The sequence below is a fragment of the Neolamprologus brichardi genome, chromosome 7, assembly GCF_056152115.1.
Source record: "Neolamprologus brichardi isolate AB-2024 chromosome 7, ASM5615211v1, whole genome shotgun sequence".
In the NCBI taxonomy this organism is placed as follows: Eukaryota; Metazoa; Chordata; class Actinopteri; order Cichliformes; family Cichlidae; genus Neolamprologus; species Neolamprologus brichardi.
In genome coordinates, this window is record NC_142110.1 from 19,519,035 (window position 1) to 19,538,246 (window position 19,212).

The 19,212-nt window shown below is 41.1% G+C and overlaps 1 protein-coding gene across 2 annotated transcripts in view; it reads right to left on the reverse strand.

Annotated features, from left to right (window-relative positions):
* The window catches only part of fbln1 (fibulin 1), a 30,648-nt gene extending 14,177 nt beyond the window's left edge, over positions 1–16,471 (reverse strand). Inside the window, exons 1-15 of one of the 2 annotated variants that reach the window (XM_006782485.3) lie at positions 16,193–16,471; positions 12,763–12,871; positions 11,187–11,316; positions 8,060–8,201; positions 7,543–7,602; positions 7,366–7,452; positions 7,054–7,191; positions 6,818–6,955; positions 5,898–6,041; positions 5,678–5,803; positions 5,375–5,500; positions 4,510–4,629; positions 3,900–4,031; positions 3,662–3,785; positions 2,021–2,885 (exon numbers count right to left, since the gene is read on the reverse strand). In XM_006782485.3, the coding sequence (XP_006782548.2) occupies positions 2,504–2,885; positions 3,662–3,785; positions 3,900–4,031; positions 4,510–4,629; positions 5,375–5,500; positions 5,678–5,803; positions 5,898–6,041; positions 6,818–6,955; positions 7,054–7,191; positions 7,366–7,452; positions 7,543–7,602; positions 8,060–8,201; positions 11,187–11,316; positions 12,763–12,871; positions 16,193–16,247 (2,013 nt within the window). In that variant the 5' untranslated portion in view covers positions 16,248–16,471 and the 3' untranslated portion in view covers positions 2,021–2,503. Of the gene's footprint in view, positions 1–2,020; positions 2,886–3,661; positions 3,786–3,899; positions 4,032–4,509; positions 4,630–5,374; positions 5,501–5,677; positions 5,804–5,897; positions 6,042–6,817; positions 6,956–7,053; positions 7,192–7,365; positions 7,453–7,542; positions 7,603–8,059; positions 8,202–11,186; positions 11,317–12,762; positions 12,872–16,192 lie in introns of those variants that run through there. The other variant, XM_006782484.2, reaches the window with a different exon arrangement.
* Between the last annotated feature and the right edge of the window lie 2,741 nt (positions 16,472–19,212).

Genomic DNA, 19,212 nt, shown 5'->3' on the forward strand with positions numbered 1-19,212 from the left:
GATTATGACATTCAAGATGTTAAACTCAAGCTGAGCCTTGCTTGAGTTTAACAAAGGAGGCAAGTCAGCACACAGTTACACTGGGTTATGAAAACATCCATGTTGTCATGTATAAGTCCAGTTAATGTGCATGGCAGCCATATAGCCACACTGTGAGTCATGCCCGTGGATCTCTGGCGCTCCTCGGGGGACCTATCTGCTGCAGCTCAAAGCTCAAGCCCAAGCTTGGGTTGCAGGGCTCCTTTCATGAAGAGCGAGGAGAGAAGCCCCTGACAAAAAGTCAAGCCACCACTGGGTAGGGGCTTGTAATTAGCAATTAGCGGCGGGTCCAGGTTTTGCTCTGCTCTGGGCCAAACCCACAAAATGTTCTCCTAGTTTATAATACCACGGCCTGAGCTGCAGAAAGACCCAAGTGGGGCTCTAGAGGATGAGGTGAAAGCTGTTGGGGTAGAGAGTAAATTTATGAGAAGATAATGACCTAGAGTGAACTGCCCCCCTCTCCCCCAACCCTAACCCTTTTACACTCAGATGGGCTCTTCAAAGCAGAGGCATCAGTTCAAGGTAATTACAGTTCAGTGTAAAAACAAAAAAAGCTTCTACGTGTTCATTTGTGAATATGTGTGCATTTATGTCATGCACACACACTTGGACACACATGAACATATGCGCGCCTTCTCCATGTCCCCATGCCTCACGTGGCCCAGCCCAGGAGAAAAAACCCCAATATTCTCAGACCAGAAAGAAAAACAGACTTTTTTGGATGAAAGTCTTCTGGTCAAGTGTAGGGCCTTTTATTTTTTTGGTAATTATTATTTATAGTCAGCACATTGATAACGCCCCAACACAAACACTGCAGGGCATCATTCATTTTGTGCGCGGTGATGTTGCTGTACCGCAAATTGTTCAGACCACCGGCCAGAGCCCAGAGCCCCATAACTCAATGTCAAAAGGGGAGGAAAAAACTCCTGTACGCCACTAGACTCTTATTTTAAGGCTATCCCCAACAGGGACCAAGTGCATCCTTACTAGCCCAAACGTTCGGGACAGGAGGAACCTGAGAAATCTGCATTTACAGTTATTAAAAGCCACAGCCCCTCAGGCAGCACCCTCACAGCATGTCAAGCTATTTATAATCTCCGCTGGTGCACATTTCCCCTCTCCTTCCCACTGCATCTCTTCTCATGTCACTTACTCAGCCTTCATTTGGAATTGTCTGTCTGTGTTGGGGTTTGCACCCGCAGTATGCAGTGGAAATCTGTGCAACGGGAGCTAAAGAGATGTGCACGAAAAATCACTGGTAATGGTAAGTGACATTTGGGAAGCAGGAGTAACAATGCAAAGTCTGGTGTCAGTCTGGCTTACTGGAATTTGAAGGAATGGAGTCACTCTAAGTACTTTATATATTACGTGTAGTTAGTGACTGAAGGTTTTGCTGTTTGCGATTTTAACAGTTTTTTTTAAGCAAATGTTAAAGACAAAAATACAGCCTGGTTTAATGGCATCTAATAACATTAATAAATGCTGTTTAGCACTAAATGTTTAAAATACTAAAACACTTTCTTGTAATTGAAGGACATCTTTTTTTAATGACAAAACAGAATATACGCAATGTCCTGAAACTACTGGAATAATAGTAATATGAAACTTTGTGAGGGGAAATCTTCATGCCTCCATCTGTGACTTAGCCTCACATTCCAACTGCTCCCTTTGCTGTATTTGATTAAACCCCACAAAGCACCATTATCAAACACTGGTTTTAACTTGAACATGTGTTATTTCTATTGCAGTTTTAATAGAAAACTGTTCATCCAGCACATAAACCATAAAATACTGCAAAATGTCAGACTTTATCATGCAACCATCATCAAATTACACTCAGTTGTCGGCAGACTTGGGTTGTTACCATTTTGAGAGTTACACTGACCTAGAACGCCACCTACAGTGGCTTCTTTGACAATGCCTCATCTAAAAGATGCATTCAGTTGGTCCTAATATAAACTCCTGAATAATAATCCATATGTTTTTTTGTTTAAAACAAAAGCTTTATTGTGTATAATGCTATACAACTACAAATTGTGATTGTTTTTCTTCTGATTAATGTATTTTACAGTGTCATTAAAAATAATGTGCCATGTTTAATGTGCATTTATTAGGAGACAGAGTAGTATTTGAGTTCATTCATTTAAAAAACTGTAGTAGAAAAAAGCCTCAATAGCAGACAAGATAAAGGGGACAGCGGCACCATAGTTTTGGACCAGCAGTAGCCCTGAAAGGCCTGCACTTGCCAGAAACTCATGGAAATTAGAATTATATTTTTACCTGTACATGCTCTAACTATACTTAACTTGTGTAATCATTAATATATAGCAGGCTATATTGCATCACCGTGCTTTACTCTTGCATGCATTTTGCAATTTTTCTGATTTCTTAGTGGGATTAAGTTAATATGCCACATCCATTTTAAGGGGGTAACAACTTGTGCAAACCTATGAATCCCTTTTGTTTATTCTAGTTGGGGATTATAAGGTACTCTGGGCTCTTCTTGTGTAACAAACACCAGCACTTTAGCCAGGTATGTAGTGATTGTGCCATAGCGGCGCAGCCTCAGTTCCAGAGACAGCTCAAAGTCCTCCGGCTTGTTGATGAGCTTTGCCACTGACATCACACCACCAGTGGGCATCTGCTCAGTTCTGAAGAAGCCGCCCTCGTTGCCAGCTGTGATAGCAGTCTGGATGTCATCGCCAGGCACGGTGTGGGAGGGGCCCATGCGGAAGATGGTGGTGAAGATGGGGATGTTGGTGGGGAAGGTGAGGTAGTAGTAGGTTATTCTCAGGGGCATGGTCAGGCACTGGACAGACTCATTGCAAAGCAAGCGTTCACATCGACTGCAAAAGAAAAAAAGAGATCGGAGGCAGGACGGGACAAGACGGAACAAAACGGGCAAAGAGAGAAAGAGAAAGGGAGATCAGGTGAAAATTTCATTTGCCGTGCATGGCATGCAGAGAAAGGAATTATCACTTTCAGTTATAGTGCCCTCTTTAGGATCATGCAAAACGTTCTGTCACTGGGTGCCTCCAAACAAGGGTGTGGGTGTACACATTCTCATCGTCATGTGCGCCAAAATTACACTGAAAAACGCCCATATGCATGTCATCACTTGGAAACAGCAAAACATGCTACAGCCAGATTCATACTGAAATCATTCCAGCATTGAGCATACTGGACATGCAGGGGCTCTGATCCATATACAAACCAGGAGTGCTTTAAAAAGCCTGATATTACGGTATGTAAACTTAAAGCTCTTTAGATGGTGACTGTTTCAAAGTTAACTATATGGAGCACAGACCGTGCTCTTTGAGTGTTGCATGAAACTATGTAACAAAACAGAAAATGTCCTGGTAATTTTCTGCCTTTTTTTTTTAATGGTGATGGTCCATAAATAGTAATTGATAAATGCTAAATGCTAAAATTAAATATGTGGTTAAAAAAATACACGAAAAAAATGTGAAATTTACTGTATTTTTACGAATTTGTTTTAATGTGTAATAAGGGTAAACTTATTTAATTCTGTCGTAACACAGAGAGCACAATCATAGTTATGCCTGTTCATAAACATGTCCCTGCTCAGCAAATAATCTGCACCAGGGACACAAATACTCACGTCTCTCCGACCCGTCTGTAATTGTTCGGACACTCGAAAGACAGGCATCTGAATCCTCCCTGTACATTGAAGCAGCTTTGATTCTCTGTGCACGTATGGCTTCCTGTCACACATTCATCAATATCTGAAAGACAAAAAGGGTTTTAAAAGTCACTAACATGATTTTTTTCAAAAGCTGGGGAAAAAGGGTCTCCAACAAACGCCACATGACTGCAACATGACATTAAAAAGAGCTCACCCTGGCAGCTGCGCCCGTTTACCGCCAAGGTGTAGCCATTGACGGGGCAGGAACAGTGGAAACTGCCAGGCGTGTTGTGACAGCGGTAGGAGCAAATGTGACCTCCGGTGGGCAGGGCACATTCATCTATATCTGGAAACGTCAAAGAAAAAGGTGAATTTGTAACACATTCATTTTATTTATATACACATAATAAGGGTGGCCAACCACCATTAATGTCTGATCCATATGTGCCACACATTAGCGTTCTCACATACGTCTCTGTCAGGTTCTGTCTAGAAAAATTCAAGGCTGATTTGCATGTTTCAATGTTCCTATTTGTGGAAATTCGGCTAATACCCCCCAACTCGTCACAGCAGACGGCCGCCCCGGGTTCTGGCAGATATTTCTTCCTGTTAAAAGGGAGTTTTTCCTGCTCAACATCGCCAAGTGCTTGCTAATAGGAGGTCATCTGATTATAAGGGTTTTTTCTGTTTTGTACTGCTATCTTTCTTTTATTGTAGGGTCTTTACCTTACAATGTGCCTCGAGGTTGTGATTTGGTGATATACAATAAAATGTCAACTGAATTAAACTGAGTATCAGTTGCAGTTCACATGCTTCAACTTTACCTTCACAAGTAGTGCCATCTAGGTCACTGAGCTGGTAGCCACGGCGGCAGTAACACTGGTAGGAACCGTACACATTGGCGCACTCTTGACTACACGGGGTGCTCTCACACTCGTTCAAATCTGCACAGAGAAAGTATCGAAGTTAGCATCAAAATGTATGCGTGCATGTGTCTGTAATGCAATATTTACCTATTTATGGATAAAGAACAAGTAACTATGAAAGCTGCCTAAAAAATATGACTCCTAGATTGATGACTGGTAAAATGCTACATAGGCTGAAGATATACAGCAACATATTTCTGAAGTTAGACTTGATTACATGTTGGCGTTCATTTTGGCATAAGCTGGAGAACTATGACAACACTAGAGACAAATATGGAAAAATATTACCATCTTCTCTCAGCTGTAGCTTTAATCAAAACCAAAAGTGTACCCCAGTGTACACAGGGGTATATCTGTTATCTCTTTGTTGGTCTTGTTCCATAATAATGTTGGTCCAGGATCAACATTGCAACTTAATGCTTCCCTGATCCTGGACCAGTATTATTATGATATAGGAAAAACATTAACACTGGGAAGTCAGATCATGCAGGATTTCTATTGTGTAAGTCAGAGGGGAGACATGTTATTGACTGTCCCTTATACTATATGGCACCTTTCTTCTTTTAAAAAAAAAGTCTAACATTCAGACCAACACTCCGTCGGATGCATCGGGGGCAAAAACGCATTTAGGAATGCACTGGGAGTAGGAGATTGATCCACAAAGATTCTGATTACCAGATGATCCACAGCCGCCCACATAAACTCTGTCTAGTCAACAGTTTCTAGGCTCTATAAAGTCTCCCAAATTACTTGATTGTCTTACCATCACAATTTCTGCCGTCAGCAGCTAACGCGAAGCCTGTAGTGCAGCTACATTTGTAGGATCCCAAAGTGTTCTCACACTTATGAGCACACAGACGACCAGGGTAATGCCTGCATTCATTGACATCTAAGACAAAAAGTCCAAAACTGACAAAGTAAGAAGCTGAAATTGTGACTTCAATACTTATTTTAACTAGAAATAGTACACACACATACATGCTGTGGGCATTTACATGCTCAGGATACACTTGGATTTAGCTACAAACGTAAGAACGCAAAGCAAAAGAAAAAAAAAACTGTTTACCTTCACAAAGCCGAGTGATGCTATTGAACATGTAGCCAGCTTCACACTCACATCGGTAAGACCCCAACATGTTGAGGCACGCATGACCTCCACAGACGTTTTCAGTGGTCTTACACTCATCGATATCTGTAAGCAGGGGTGCAAGCGACAGAGAACACCATGATATCCACCACAGGCTAGTAAGACACTTTGCATGTAGGTATGATGAGCTCTTCCGTACCAACGCAGCGTGTGCCCTCTTCATTGAGATGGTATCCTCGACCGCAGTTAACCGAGTTCCTCTGGCAGGTGTACGAGCCCACTGTGTTGACACAGATCTGCCCCCTGTTGCATGGACCTGTCTGGCTTACACATTCATTTATATCTGAAAACAGGAGCACAGACAACACAGATGTTACTCTAAATTTTAAAAATGTCATGACGTTCCAAGGTTTCTGTTATATTTTTATCTTATCATGTCTTATATTGTTACATGATCAATTCCCACATGTTTCTTATTTATTCAATGCTTCTTTTTGTGACCCGTTTATCTGTCTTAGTTTCCTTGACTTGTCTTCTTTTTCAGTTCCTATTTTAATTGGATCATTTCTATTCCTTGTGTGTGTCATTCATTTCAGCTGTTTGTCTTCTCGTGTAATGAGGCCCTGATTGCCTCGATTTAACCTGGTCTTGTTTCCTAATTAGTCCTCTGTCTATAATTTGGCTCCTCTCAATCAATGTAATGATGGCAGTGATTAACCTTACACCAGGTAATTTATTGCATGATGAGCTAAAAACATTTTTTTTTAATTTAAGTCAATAAAATAAATAATTGATAAATCAAATTTGACCATAACGATGAGGACAAGTTTGAGTTTAATAGCGAGCCCCAAAAAGACCTAAGTCTAATTACATATCTGGAAATTTAACTGACTTAAGGCTTCAAGAACAGAAGTCTTAATGATGTAAATTTATTAAAGAGCATATGCCAGTCATCATATTGTTAAATATTTTGAAATTTACATTCATATGAGAACATTTTGGGGGAGGAAATTTAAGAATCTCAATATCCTTACAAGTGCTCAAGTAAAGATCATAAATGACAGCAGAGCTCTGTATGGGATGCTTGGCCACAATAAATCTTTTGGTGCTAATGCTTACCAATACAGTTTCCAAGAGCATCCTGGATAAAGCCAGATCCACACTGAACTTTGGGAAGACAACGGAACGACCCCTGGGTGTTTTGGCATTGAAACTGCGGCCCACAGTTATGGATACCGGTCTCACACTCATCAATATCTGGATGAAGACATCACAGAAGAATTGCCTGTCAACACGCTATGAATAGCAGCCAAAAAAATACAGCAGATCAATGTCTCCCTACAAACAGCAGAGACCTTTGCAGTTGTTGCTGTCAGTGAGCTCATATCCTGTTCCACAGCTGACTTCTCTCTGGCAACGGAACGAGCCCTCCGTGTTGATGCAACGCTCTCCTCCCCGACAGTTGCTGGCTCCCACCAAACACTCGTTGATGTCTGCGAAAAAACAGGATAGACAATAAAGGAATACATCACATGTCTCCTGCTGAGGCTCTGTTGTGTTAGTCTTTTCTAGTAGAAAAGTCTTTTCTTTATCATCAAAAACAGTCCTGATATTAAAATATAAGACTGAAATCATTACATATATATAATAATACAAAAGGAGCTTACCCTCACAGCTCTTTCCATCTGGTTTGAGTTTATAGCCTTTGAAACAGGCACAAGTGTCATTCCCCACACAGCGATGAGCACACTTCCCTGAGAGGCACCACAGAAACATTAATATCTGATCCGTGCTTTTTAACGCAAGTGCAGAAACCACAATTGTTAGCTTTTATTATGCTTTACCATTGCACTGATTATTTAACACTGAATCTCCATTTTCAGTTGTCTCGTTCTTGTTAGGCACTGCAAGAGAGAGAGAAAAGCATGCTTATTCGTGCACTCTTAACACCTTATGCATGAAATCTTTTGGCACAACATTGTGTTACTAGTGAACTTCTGACTTTGATGGTCATTAAATTCCTTATTTTATCCAGTCCAAAAGCTCATAATCAGCATGTTGAATCTTACCCATTTCCACATTAATGTTCAGTAGCTGAACCTAAGCTTCTTTATATGAGCTAAGAAAATGAGCATGCAATGACCATAAGCGTCCACTAGGGGGCGGTGTAGTCTTGTGTTTGACACCTGTAGTCCTCCTATTTCTACTTCTAATTATTTTGTTGTCTTGCATAGGTTTTCACTTACTTTAATCCACTTTTCTATGCCCACTCTACTTTAAATTACATATTTTGTTTGTTTTATTTAAAAAAAAAAAACAATAAAAGAAACTGCCTCCTGCAGGATTGCAGTTTTTACCCACGTTCTCTCTGATGCGCTGTGGCTCCTTCCACACAGCAGGCCCGGGACACCAGATTGCACTGATGGCCAACAGATAGGTTTTGGTCACAGGGTAGGCCAAGCTCATGGGCTGTTTTACCCAGAGTACAACAGTCACAGCACATCTATCGAAAACAGCATACAACACAGTATTAGAGAACTTAGCAGCATAGACATGAAAAATTTGCAAATAATTGAAAGAAAACAAAATACAGATCTTTTCAGGATATTGTGTACCAGCAGAGGTAAAACAAAAACGAAGAAGAGCAGACAGAGGGTTGGTATGCTGGTTGGTTAAAGAAGTGAGACAGCCTTTTAAACTGACAGCTGAGAATAAGTTGCTTTAGACAGACAGCCAAGCTCTCAATCAACCAGACAGACAGAAAAAGAGCTTTTTTGAGACGATACGCCAACTGGCAGGCTTCAGACGGGACCAGAAAGGCAGTCAGTCAGTCAGAAAAAGAGAACACAGAGGGAGACAGTGATGAGATGACATCAACCCCCCTCTCCTTAATGCATGCTCAGTCAATCATTATGACAGCCCGGTAATGTCAGTTATGGACAAAAAAGGTGGGGAGTGTGACAGATGGGCATGTTTTGGCAATTTGGTTATGCAGCTGGAATCTGACTGTGTGTGCGGTGGTGCACACGCGCAGCGTTTGTAGCGACTGCAAGACTGAACACACGCCAAGGAGAGCAACTGTAAGAGTTGTGTACCAGTAGTGGCTGACTGCTACTCTTTGTGTTTGTTTGTGTGTGCTTGTTTTTGTGTGGGTATATGCCTGTGTGGCTTTGACTGCTAGAAAACTTTTTGTTCTTAGGACTCTTTTAGTGTAAACCACTCACAACAAGCACACAAACACACTCCTGAACAGTTCGCACAAACAACTGCTTTATATCTTATCTTTGTGCAGCTTTTTCTTGCTTCTCCCTTGCTTGCTTGGAGTAAGTGGCCTTTTTATTAGTTTCATATGTGAAACATCAATACAGCATTCTACTATCATCACTGCAAATCTTACAAAACACAATAATGCAGTTTCTAAATTGAAAACAAAACCTTATTCAGACAGCACATTGAAGCAAATCCCCTTATCTTCTCTCTGACTGATTAGAGAAAGTACAACATTATTTTCACAGATATTGTCATTATTTATCATTTAAATGTACATTTTGTTCTGTCCATCTCGTATCAGCATGCTGTCTTTTTCCTTGAGAACACACAGATTATTTGAAGGAGCTCGGAGTTATGGAATAAGCCACCCACAGTCCTGATTTCTTTCTTGTTAATCTGACGTCCTCCATATCAAGTAAATGATTTTATATCCACCACTGTAGCCAGTGTTTGTGGAGTTTTGCACATTTGAGACATATTTTCACACAGGAACTATATGAGCACCTACAGATTTTAAGCATATTTGAAAATGTGCATATTTTTCTCAAGCTTCTTGTTTTCCTTCTTCCTGATGTTGGGAAGGTCCACAGCTGTCTTTCTCTTCGTGTCCACCGCTACTATGTCCAGTTGGTTAGTCATCACCAGTTTGTCAATCATCCTTAGGGACGTGACCTATTTTGACCACGGGACTTCCATAATCGGCAGAGATATTCCTGTATACTATGCCAGCCACTTGGTTCATTTGTGCTGCCAGATGCTCATAGAGTTACAGTTACTTTCTTTAGCCCGTAAGTGCGACTCATGTCAGGGCCAGGTACTGTCTAACGCTTCATGCTTGAGACTCTTTCTTGGATGTCTGCCGCTGTGATGGTTACTGGATCCTGTTCAGGGAAGCTGCTGTGGTCTTCTCTTAGCTCCACTAGCCACTGAGCATTGTTGTTATGTGTTGCAACCCCGTGGTGGTGTTATTCTCATATTGTTTTCGCGCTACTAAAGATGAAGACTTTAAGCATTTTAATTTGACAGGAGAAACTTTGTAAAACAACTTGAAAGCACTGTAGAGAAAATTATTTTTGTAAGTGCATCATCATAGCATGCTGGCAGCCATGCCAGCAGCAGCAGCAGAGAGAGGAACACAGAGCAGCCGATGTTTGCCAGCATAGAAGAGGTTCTGGTAAATATGGAAAGTAATCAGCTTTGGAAATTCTAGACCAGTTTCTTTATTAAGTAATTTATCAAAATACTTCTGAAAGACATAAAACCAGTTAAAGGGAACTAATGAAGGTGAGAAAAAGAATGCATTTAAATCTGTAATCAAAGATGGAAGCAGAACTTACACAAGCCTAGATTTTCATGCTAGTTATAAAGCTCACTAATAATGAGGTTATATTGGATTGTAACCCCATTAAATGACTATGTATTTCAATTAATTTAAAACAAATGGGAACATTTCTCTATAATGTTGGTGTTTGGTGCAATAGCTATGCCTAATCATCTTCACTGTTTTGGTCCTTTTGTTTCTAAAGGTTGACTTTAGTGGTGGTTTTGATTTTCCTGAAGGAGACACCCTCATTACTCATCGAGTTACACCACTGACCAGCCAGTTGGTGGCATACAGTCTGTTGATGACACATTTTTGGATTGCTCAGATCACTTGGATCCCCAGAGGAATAGGTACTAAAAAAGTCCTGGTACCAGGTACTTCCATCTAATGGAAAACCCTGCAAACCGTGGCGAGCCGACCTGAGTAGCTACTAATGGAAAAGGGACTTAAAATTACAAGAAAGTCTGGCTTCTTGGAAGCAAAACATAAGGAAACCAAGGGTGATTCAAGATTTTTTGCCAAAAACACTGTATATACTGTGTATATAGTACATATAGAATGAAAATAAAGAAATAAATAAATAATAAAATAATAAAAAATAAATAAAATAATAAAAATAAGGTGCTTGGATATGCGCTGGTGAAATATTCCACAGTCACAGTTTAATTTATAATCTAGCAACAAGTTTCATTCCTCCCTACAGTGACATGCTTCATCCTGCTGCACAACACACACACACACACCCACACACATAGAGATGTACAACGCTGCTCTCATCAATCACTTGCCATAATCATCGTCCAACAAAGTGGTGAAAGAAGTTTTTTGGTGATTTACTTTTCTGTTTGGTCATTTCTATTAGCAAAACACTCATATACACTCATACAAACGCACCTTTGTAGTCTTGGTGTCGCAGGTGTTGGTGAATAAAGAATCGCAGGCCCCCTGGTCTTTGGCAATGTTGATACCATTGGTGCACATTTTATCCTCGAGCACTGTTACACAGCACTGCTCCTGCACTATCCTGTCAGCAAGAAAAAACACAAAACACAGGTGGTGCATTTACTCTACGCTATATCAATAATTGGCTTACGGCAAAGCAAATCTGTCTTAGAAGTGCAGCTCATTAAAATCGGCCCGAGGCGAGCCTAAAGGGGATCTCATGTCACACTGAAAACTGACGAATGACTGGGCTGAGTAAGTCTAGAATGAGCTCAGCGATGGACATTGTGTTTGCAATGCTGACAGCTCTCTGAGGTCTGTTCAGATTGTTTAACACCCAAGAAGTTAAACCAAAGATTTCAGTCCCAAGCTGCACATTTGTCCAAAAATATCTCCATATTCTTTTGATGCAGTGACTTGCAGAGCAAAATCACTAAAACAAACCTCATCCTACATTCGCACCCTATAAAAACAACGAAACAAAAAAAGCAGAACAGCAGGGGCCCTAATCGGCTGACTAACATTTGCCAGTATCTGTAGTTTACTTGCAGCCACAATGACATCACCGGGACAGAATCAGTCCACCATTTCTTAAGAATTTAGTGACACAGTTAGGATTTGAGAAATAGCCATAACCATAAAATGAGTTTCTGTTCAGATCAGATTTCGTTGTATTGTCTAACTGTCTGCCCAATCAGTTAAGGGAGCGGAGGGGAGGTTGACTGTTCCTCCCTGGTCTGGATCTCTGTCTCCCTGCAGTTTTACAAGATAAAAAAACATAACAAACCAAGTTTTTTTTATCATCTCTTACCAGAAACCTCTTTCCACATAAACCACTCGAGATCCAAAAGTCACAACAAAGTACACGCCTCCTCTGCAGAACCTTTTAAGGGCACAGTAGCGTGCTCCTGTTTTCCTTTTACCATTTTTCTCCTGTTTTTTTTTCTTTCTTTCTACTTACGTTGGTGTCTGAAGTAATCGCTCAGATTTCCTGTTATTCCCTCCCTCTATGTCGGATTTCACCTCTAAGGTATTTCCTGGGTTTTGAAACAGCCCCTCTTCTGACCCCCCTCACCTTTTTCCACCCCTAAATATTACCCTGCTACCCCCACAAATCCCTGCCCCTTTTCCTCTCCACTCCTCGCACTATAATTTAGACAAATTTGGAATCACTTACAGTGGCTATGGCAAATGTGTTTGCCATCAGTTTGGCTTATAGGCCCTGAACCTGTGGTAGCACACCTTCTATGGTTACCAGCAGACGTGTTATTATCCCATCACTATTAGCGCTTCCTGCTCTCACGTGAAGTGAATAATCTGCCTAGAGATTTATGGGAGTAAGGTAAAGTGATCTCATATTAAGGGCATTTAGACATTTCCTTAATATCCAGCACATGCCAAATCACTTGGGCCCAGTACCATGGATAGAAAATATGATTTTAAGAAATGCAGCATTTAACAGCTTGGAAGTCTATAAACTACCCCACTTAAACCTAACAGAGCAAAGTAGCAGACAGCAGCGGCTTACCTGCATGTGGTTGACTCAGAGATAAGGGGCAGGGATGCACAGTCTTCATGATCGGTGCCATGCTTTTGCCCATTTTTACAGCAGTCCTCCATTGAGATTTGTTCTGCTCCTATTAAAAACAACATTGTTTTTACCTTTGCATGTACAAACAGGTGAATCACAACAGGCCCCAAATTATAGTGCTGGCCACCTGCCTGCCTACACACACACACACACACACCAAGTGCCTAAACACACTGTGCCTCAAATATATATCAGATGGCAAACTTCTGAGCATCATTTGAGGGAAATGAGCAACATTTATTCGATGAGCATTTGTCTTTCAGCAAAACCAAACAGTTTTTATTAATTGAGCAATGATGATCTGTTTTTTGTGTCTCTTTCCTAAACAAATGACAATCCTGCTATTGTGACCCAAGACAAATTGTATAGCAAATAAACAAAATTCAGAGTCTGTTTAACGATATGAAAAAAAGTCTTGGGAGATTTTTTTGTTTGTTTTTTGCCAAAGACAATGAATGATGGATATGTTTTTGCAGAACCACATGAGGCCTTTTGACTGGAGCGCAACCAACTCTGTGGTAATCTGGCTGTTTATTCATGTGGATTAGAGAGTTTGGAATGCTTCGGCTCTCTAAACAATCAGCCGTAACAATTACATCAAGCACGTTCGTTTGCCTGTGGTTAGTGTGTTATATGCCAAACGTGAAATAGCTTTGGCAGATCCACGTCTTGGGCTTTTTTTTTCCGTTTTTTTGTTGCCTGTGTCTCAAACCAAGATCGGTCTACAAAATTGACATTATTTATCGTTATTTCCCCTCTGAGAGGAAAAAGAGAAAACAAATATTGAATTATCCAGAATAGTGATTGTGAAATACCTCAAACAGAACCATCTGCGTCTAGCAGGAGTAAGCAAGATCAGATAATAAGTTAGATTAGGCAGGTAGGGAGGGAGGACAAGTGTCTGGAATTGCAGTCCACGGTTTTATAGATTTGCTGCCCTCTCCCAGAGGTGCAGGAGGAATGTTTTATTATGACCATTAAATCAAACTAGTCAAGCTGAAGCGAAAGCGGGAATAGTTGTTATCACAAACAGCCTGCACACTGGTAAACCTCGTGGAAACACAACGCAAGAGCTGCTGTAAAACTTAATTTCTCAGGTTCATCACAAATCCCGCTTAAAATCTAGAACTAATATGAGGAGAAGCATAACAATGACACAAGAAAGAGTTCTTTAAAAAATGGCACGTTTTGATTGTTGTCTGTTTCTTTAAGAAAGTAAGTGAGGTTACAGGAAAAAAAAATAAACTGTGGCCATTCCTACTACAGAAAGGAGGCTTAACCTGGCAGAAAGGAGTGACTATGGATATAGGATTTATTGGTAGACAGGCACATTAGCTGACTCACTACTGACTTCTGGAAGTCTGGCACATCACAGTATTCTCTGGCCAATAAACCTTGTAGCAGCTGGATGAAATGAGATGACATTTTAAAAGCTTTTCACATGGACCTACCAAGCAGGCTCCCCCAGCCTCTCTCTCTCTCTGTCTCTGTCTCTCGCTCACTGACTTAATTTGTTTTCTGAATGTGTAAGTAACAACGGGGTTTTCCAAAAAAGCTAGGAAAGCAAAACTGTGCTCACAAGAGGCTGAAAATATGGATGTTTATTAACAATAATGAATCCTATTTAAATGTGTGTACATGCATATGTGTAATGTTTTGGGGGGTTTTTACCACTTCCAGTAACTGACACCATCTTGTCAAAACACATGATTTGTATTAGAACTGGAAAGGCATCCAAGAGGTACACTTCCAGAGTCCAAAAAAACGAACTAATCCTAAACTCTTTCTCTTCGGGAGCTTAGTCAGTGCATTTTAAATGCCAGGAACAGTTGGTCACTTATTCTAAACTTCCCCCAGCGATCTGTTCTGGACTTTTCCCCTCACAGTAGCGTTCTGCTGATAACTAACTCTAACCCACTAGGCATCACTGACTCATTCCTTTGCTACCGCTGTCTGCTGACTTGAAAACCTAAAATTGAAAGACCAGAAGTGCTTTAAAACTGCATGGCTTCTTGTCTTTTATCAAAAAAAAAAAAGAAGAAGAAGAAGCAAACCAGGCACAGCTGTGCTTTGGTTTAGATACAGCCTGCCATAATTCTCAGTCTCCTCGGTGCATTGTCTGTCTGGAGAGGGCTAATTTCCATTTTGGATGATGTTGCTAGCTGTGAGGGCCATTCTGTCTTGGCAGAGCAGCACATGTCTTGTCTGCGTCTAGACGCCTCATGTAAACAAGGCATAATGAGCCTACTCGTGGAGCCCCGCCTACACAGAGGAGCTGGCCTCAGACAGACATCACAACATAGAAGTGTGCATCTCTTTCATAGGCACCACTCAAAGCTTACATGTGGAAGCTTCTTCCAGTCTTACTGGTATATACGAAAGGCTGAAACTGAAGTCGAGCTTATCTATCTGGAACACATTTGGTTATGCAGTTGGTTGAGCTGATACCCAGCAGATCTGCAGAAAGACCTGCAACACAACCCCCTACAGAGAAGGCAGCTGAGAGAAAGGTCCCCCTGCTGACTGTGAAATTGCCCTGTGTGTGACCACAGCACAGTGGGCTTTTTAAGACACAACTAGTCTTATGATTTGGTGACCCTCCTGTGAGGCTGAAGTATAAATCTCACCCTTCTGTCTAGGACCATCCTGCCCTGGTGAGATACTGGTTGCTCTTACAGAGCATCACAGCATACCAAGGCACTCGGCCTTTGACTTGCAGGGCAGAGAGTGAAGAAACCTCAGGCAGGGATGACTTTTGCTTCACAACTGGTGTGACACTACATTTTAACACTCTCCATGTGGGGTAACATATCATCACTTCATGGAATGGAGTGATTCCACTCCACAGTGTAACTAAATAAAACACAGTAGTGAGAGAGTTAAAGGTAGAAAAGGTTAACTGTAAAGTTCTATAGTTGTGGGTTTTGTTGATGCAGTGCACAAAAAGCACAAAAAGTTGGAAAATGGTTTAGATGGCACTTTATATGGTCACAGTGCTACTTATTGTACATTGTAAGTGGTAATAATAATAATAAAGAAATATAGGAAAAACAATGATTCTAAACAATAGTTTCAATCTTTTAATTTGAGATGTTCAAGCCTTAGCAATTTTAATAAAGACCTGCAACACTTTGAAGCACCCACCTTTGCAAACTTTGCTTTCATCACATGCCCCAACTAGCCCCCAGACAAATGCATCACTTCCCCAAGTATCACCCTTTAGCCTGTTATCTGTCTGCTTCTTACTTTGAGTACTTTAAAGTGAAGTTGTCATGCAATATGAGCTATTCATCCAAATCATTGTCACATGCACAGTCCCACTGCTTGGCTCACCTCGCAGCAGTGATACCCAGCTTCTCACGCTTACCTTGGCCAAGAAGAACTCCGAACAGAGAGAAGAGCAGCGCTACGCGCAGACCCATTGAAAGAGGTGAGACTCAAAGTATCAAAAACTGGAGAGAAACAGACGCGGACGAGGTGGACTTTCCGATGCTGGTTGTTCCGCGGGGATGTGTGAAAAAACTGCAGTGCTCTTTTTTTTAAAAAAAAAGATGAAGAAGAAGAAGCTAGACTGGGAAAAGAAGTGGATTTGATGGAGCTGAGAGTCGCAGTTGCAGCTTGACTGAAGGAATGAGCGTCTAATTACGGCACCGCGAGGGGCGGGCTGAGGGCCACAGGCGCACACTTACTGCTTATCTTTTTTGTGTGGCTTATTTCAAACCACATCACAGTTAGAGTTTATGATTACAATATATAATTTACAGGTAGTATATTTTAGCGAGTGTACAAAAGAGCTGTCGTTTTAAAATGCCAACTATTGCAGATCCTTTGTTGTTGTTGTTTTTGTTAAGTGTCCTGAAGCAACATCTGAAAAACTGCCTCTGGAGATGGGACTCGCAGTCATCTTCGGGCTACTGTACCGTGAAGTGTGCGCTCACACATGGAAACTGCACTTCCATCAATGGCAGAGCAGAGTATTTCTGCCTGTGACTAATGACTGTAGTGATTACCCAACATCTGGAGCTGGTTTGGGGGTATTTTAAAAATGTGTTGTGGCTATGTCCAGACTGTAAGCCTTGAAACCTTTTGGATTCCTCTGAGGAAATAAGGGGAATAAAAAATAAATAAATATTTTCACTACCACTAACTGCTGTTATTCGCTGTTATTTCTGAGTTTGGTGCACTTAAAGAGACCTAAGACCTGGCTCTGTGACACCCCCGCCTCCCAACCCATCCCACCCTTAATATTGTATCTTCACAGCAGTGTCACAGGTCCCTGCAGTCCTACTATAAAGCTTAATTTTCTACAGTAATGTGAATGAATTCAATCTTCCCTAAGTGTGCCACATGTGTGCAATCAACATCAGTCAAAGTGATCACGAGCTGTGAAAAGTGGCTACATATAAACAAGCCACAGATGCATGCACTCACACACGTCTACCAGAACTGGCAGGAAGTGGAGAAATAATTGATATAGTGCTTTATAAACATTTTGTACCAACTAAGACCCTCTGCGATTTCAATCAGTCTACTGGCTCTGGGCATTGTGACAGAGAGAGATTAAATGATCTTCTAATCAAAGCCATATGGCTCCACCACCACCAGTCTAACCAACAAGAAACACCACCAAGGGCTTGATATAAGGACACCACAGGCGTATAAAAAAAGGCCACAGGTATATGACTGTCATAAAAGGATAACTGCCCTTTTAAATGTGTAGTGCTTGATGATCCGTGTCTTGATCTCTTTGTGCTTCCGTCCACTACAGTGTGTATTTTCTGCTAGTACTCTGACAATCTCTCTGTAAAAGTACATTTTAATACAGCACACTGGTGTTTTGAATGCTGTAGCCCATTTAATAGCATAAACAAATTGCAAATTCTTGGCAGTTCTCTTTCATTTCACTAAACCACACCAGTTTTACAGAGGTGGGTAACTGGGTTAAGTTGTTAGGATGAAAAATCCACAGCTTCCTTTCTCAGTATATGTATCAAATTGCAATATTTCTAATATAATATTTTTGAAAATGGGCCTTATATTATAAACAAGCTTCGGGGGAAATTGTTTGAGCAGGTAATCCATCACAGAAAGGTTTTGTCTCTTTTTTATTTCCTCCTTTTTCACTGCACCTGCATGGAAAATGGGCACTATTTTTGAATCAACCTGCACTTGGACTCCTAAACGGTGTCATCAAAAAGTATTTGGCCCCTTCCTGATTTCTTTGTGTTACTTTTTCACAGAAACAGAAACGTCCACAACGCAGGACTTTGTTGTGTTCTCAACCTGTGGGTCAAGCCTCTACTAGCAGTGCATATGTAGTTCTTGGAGACCTCTATGAGCCAAGGATCTAGGGGGGCTATCACAATAACAAAGGCAATTACTTTTTCACACAGTCAGGTATGTTTGGATAGATTTTTTTTTTTTTACCTTAATAAAGTTACTTATTATTTAAAAATTGCATTTTTTTTCCCTTTCTCATAGTTACCACTGTTGCTTCACTCAAGGACATGAGTTTAACTCCACCATCTGGCCTTTCAGTGTGGAGTTTGTATGTTCTCCCCATGTTTGCATGGGTTGTCTCTGGGTCCTCTGCCTTCCTCCTCCTCGCCAAAGACATGCAGTTAGTGAGGTTGGGTTAATTGGTGATTCCAAATTGCTCATAGGTGTGAATGTGAGTATGAATGGTTTTCTGTCTCTGTGTCAGACTGTTGACCTGTCCAGGGTGTACCCCACCTCTTGCCCTATGGCAATTAGGAAAGGCTCCAGCTCCCCACAGCAGCAACCCCCCCCGATAAGGATTTGGTTTTTACTCTGGTTATTTTCATCTATTGTTAAAATGTGTTTGATGATCTGAAACATGTAACAAATATGCAAAAAAAAAAAAAGGGGGGGGGGGTGCTCTGTGTGCTGTACCTTTGGGTTAAGACTGTAGTTCTACTATAGTAAAGCATATGTAGTTCCTGGAATCCTCTATCAGCCGAAGACATAGCAACCCCTTCTTAGAATTATCACAACAAAGGGCAAGCCTTTAGTGCTGACCAATCCTAATCTTATCTAATAAGAGATAATATGCCATATAAGGAATGAAGAATGTCCAACATGAAAGCCAGGACCCTGCCATGCTTCCAGTCCAGCTGGCTGGAGAACAGTCAGAGGGCAACTTCCCATGCCTTTCAGTCCACCAAAAACAACTAAGCCTCATTCCTTCGCTCCACCTCAAATCTACATTTGGTCTTTAACAAGTAAACGCAGCATGAGCTGACTTGCAAGCTAATAGGTGAAGGAAATTGGAGTGGCCAAGGTCACATTCAAACAGTGTTAATCTTGTTGTTGGGGGTGTAGCGCAGCTCCTTTGAAGCTCCTTAAAGCTAGTCTTGCCACGTCTAT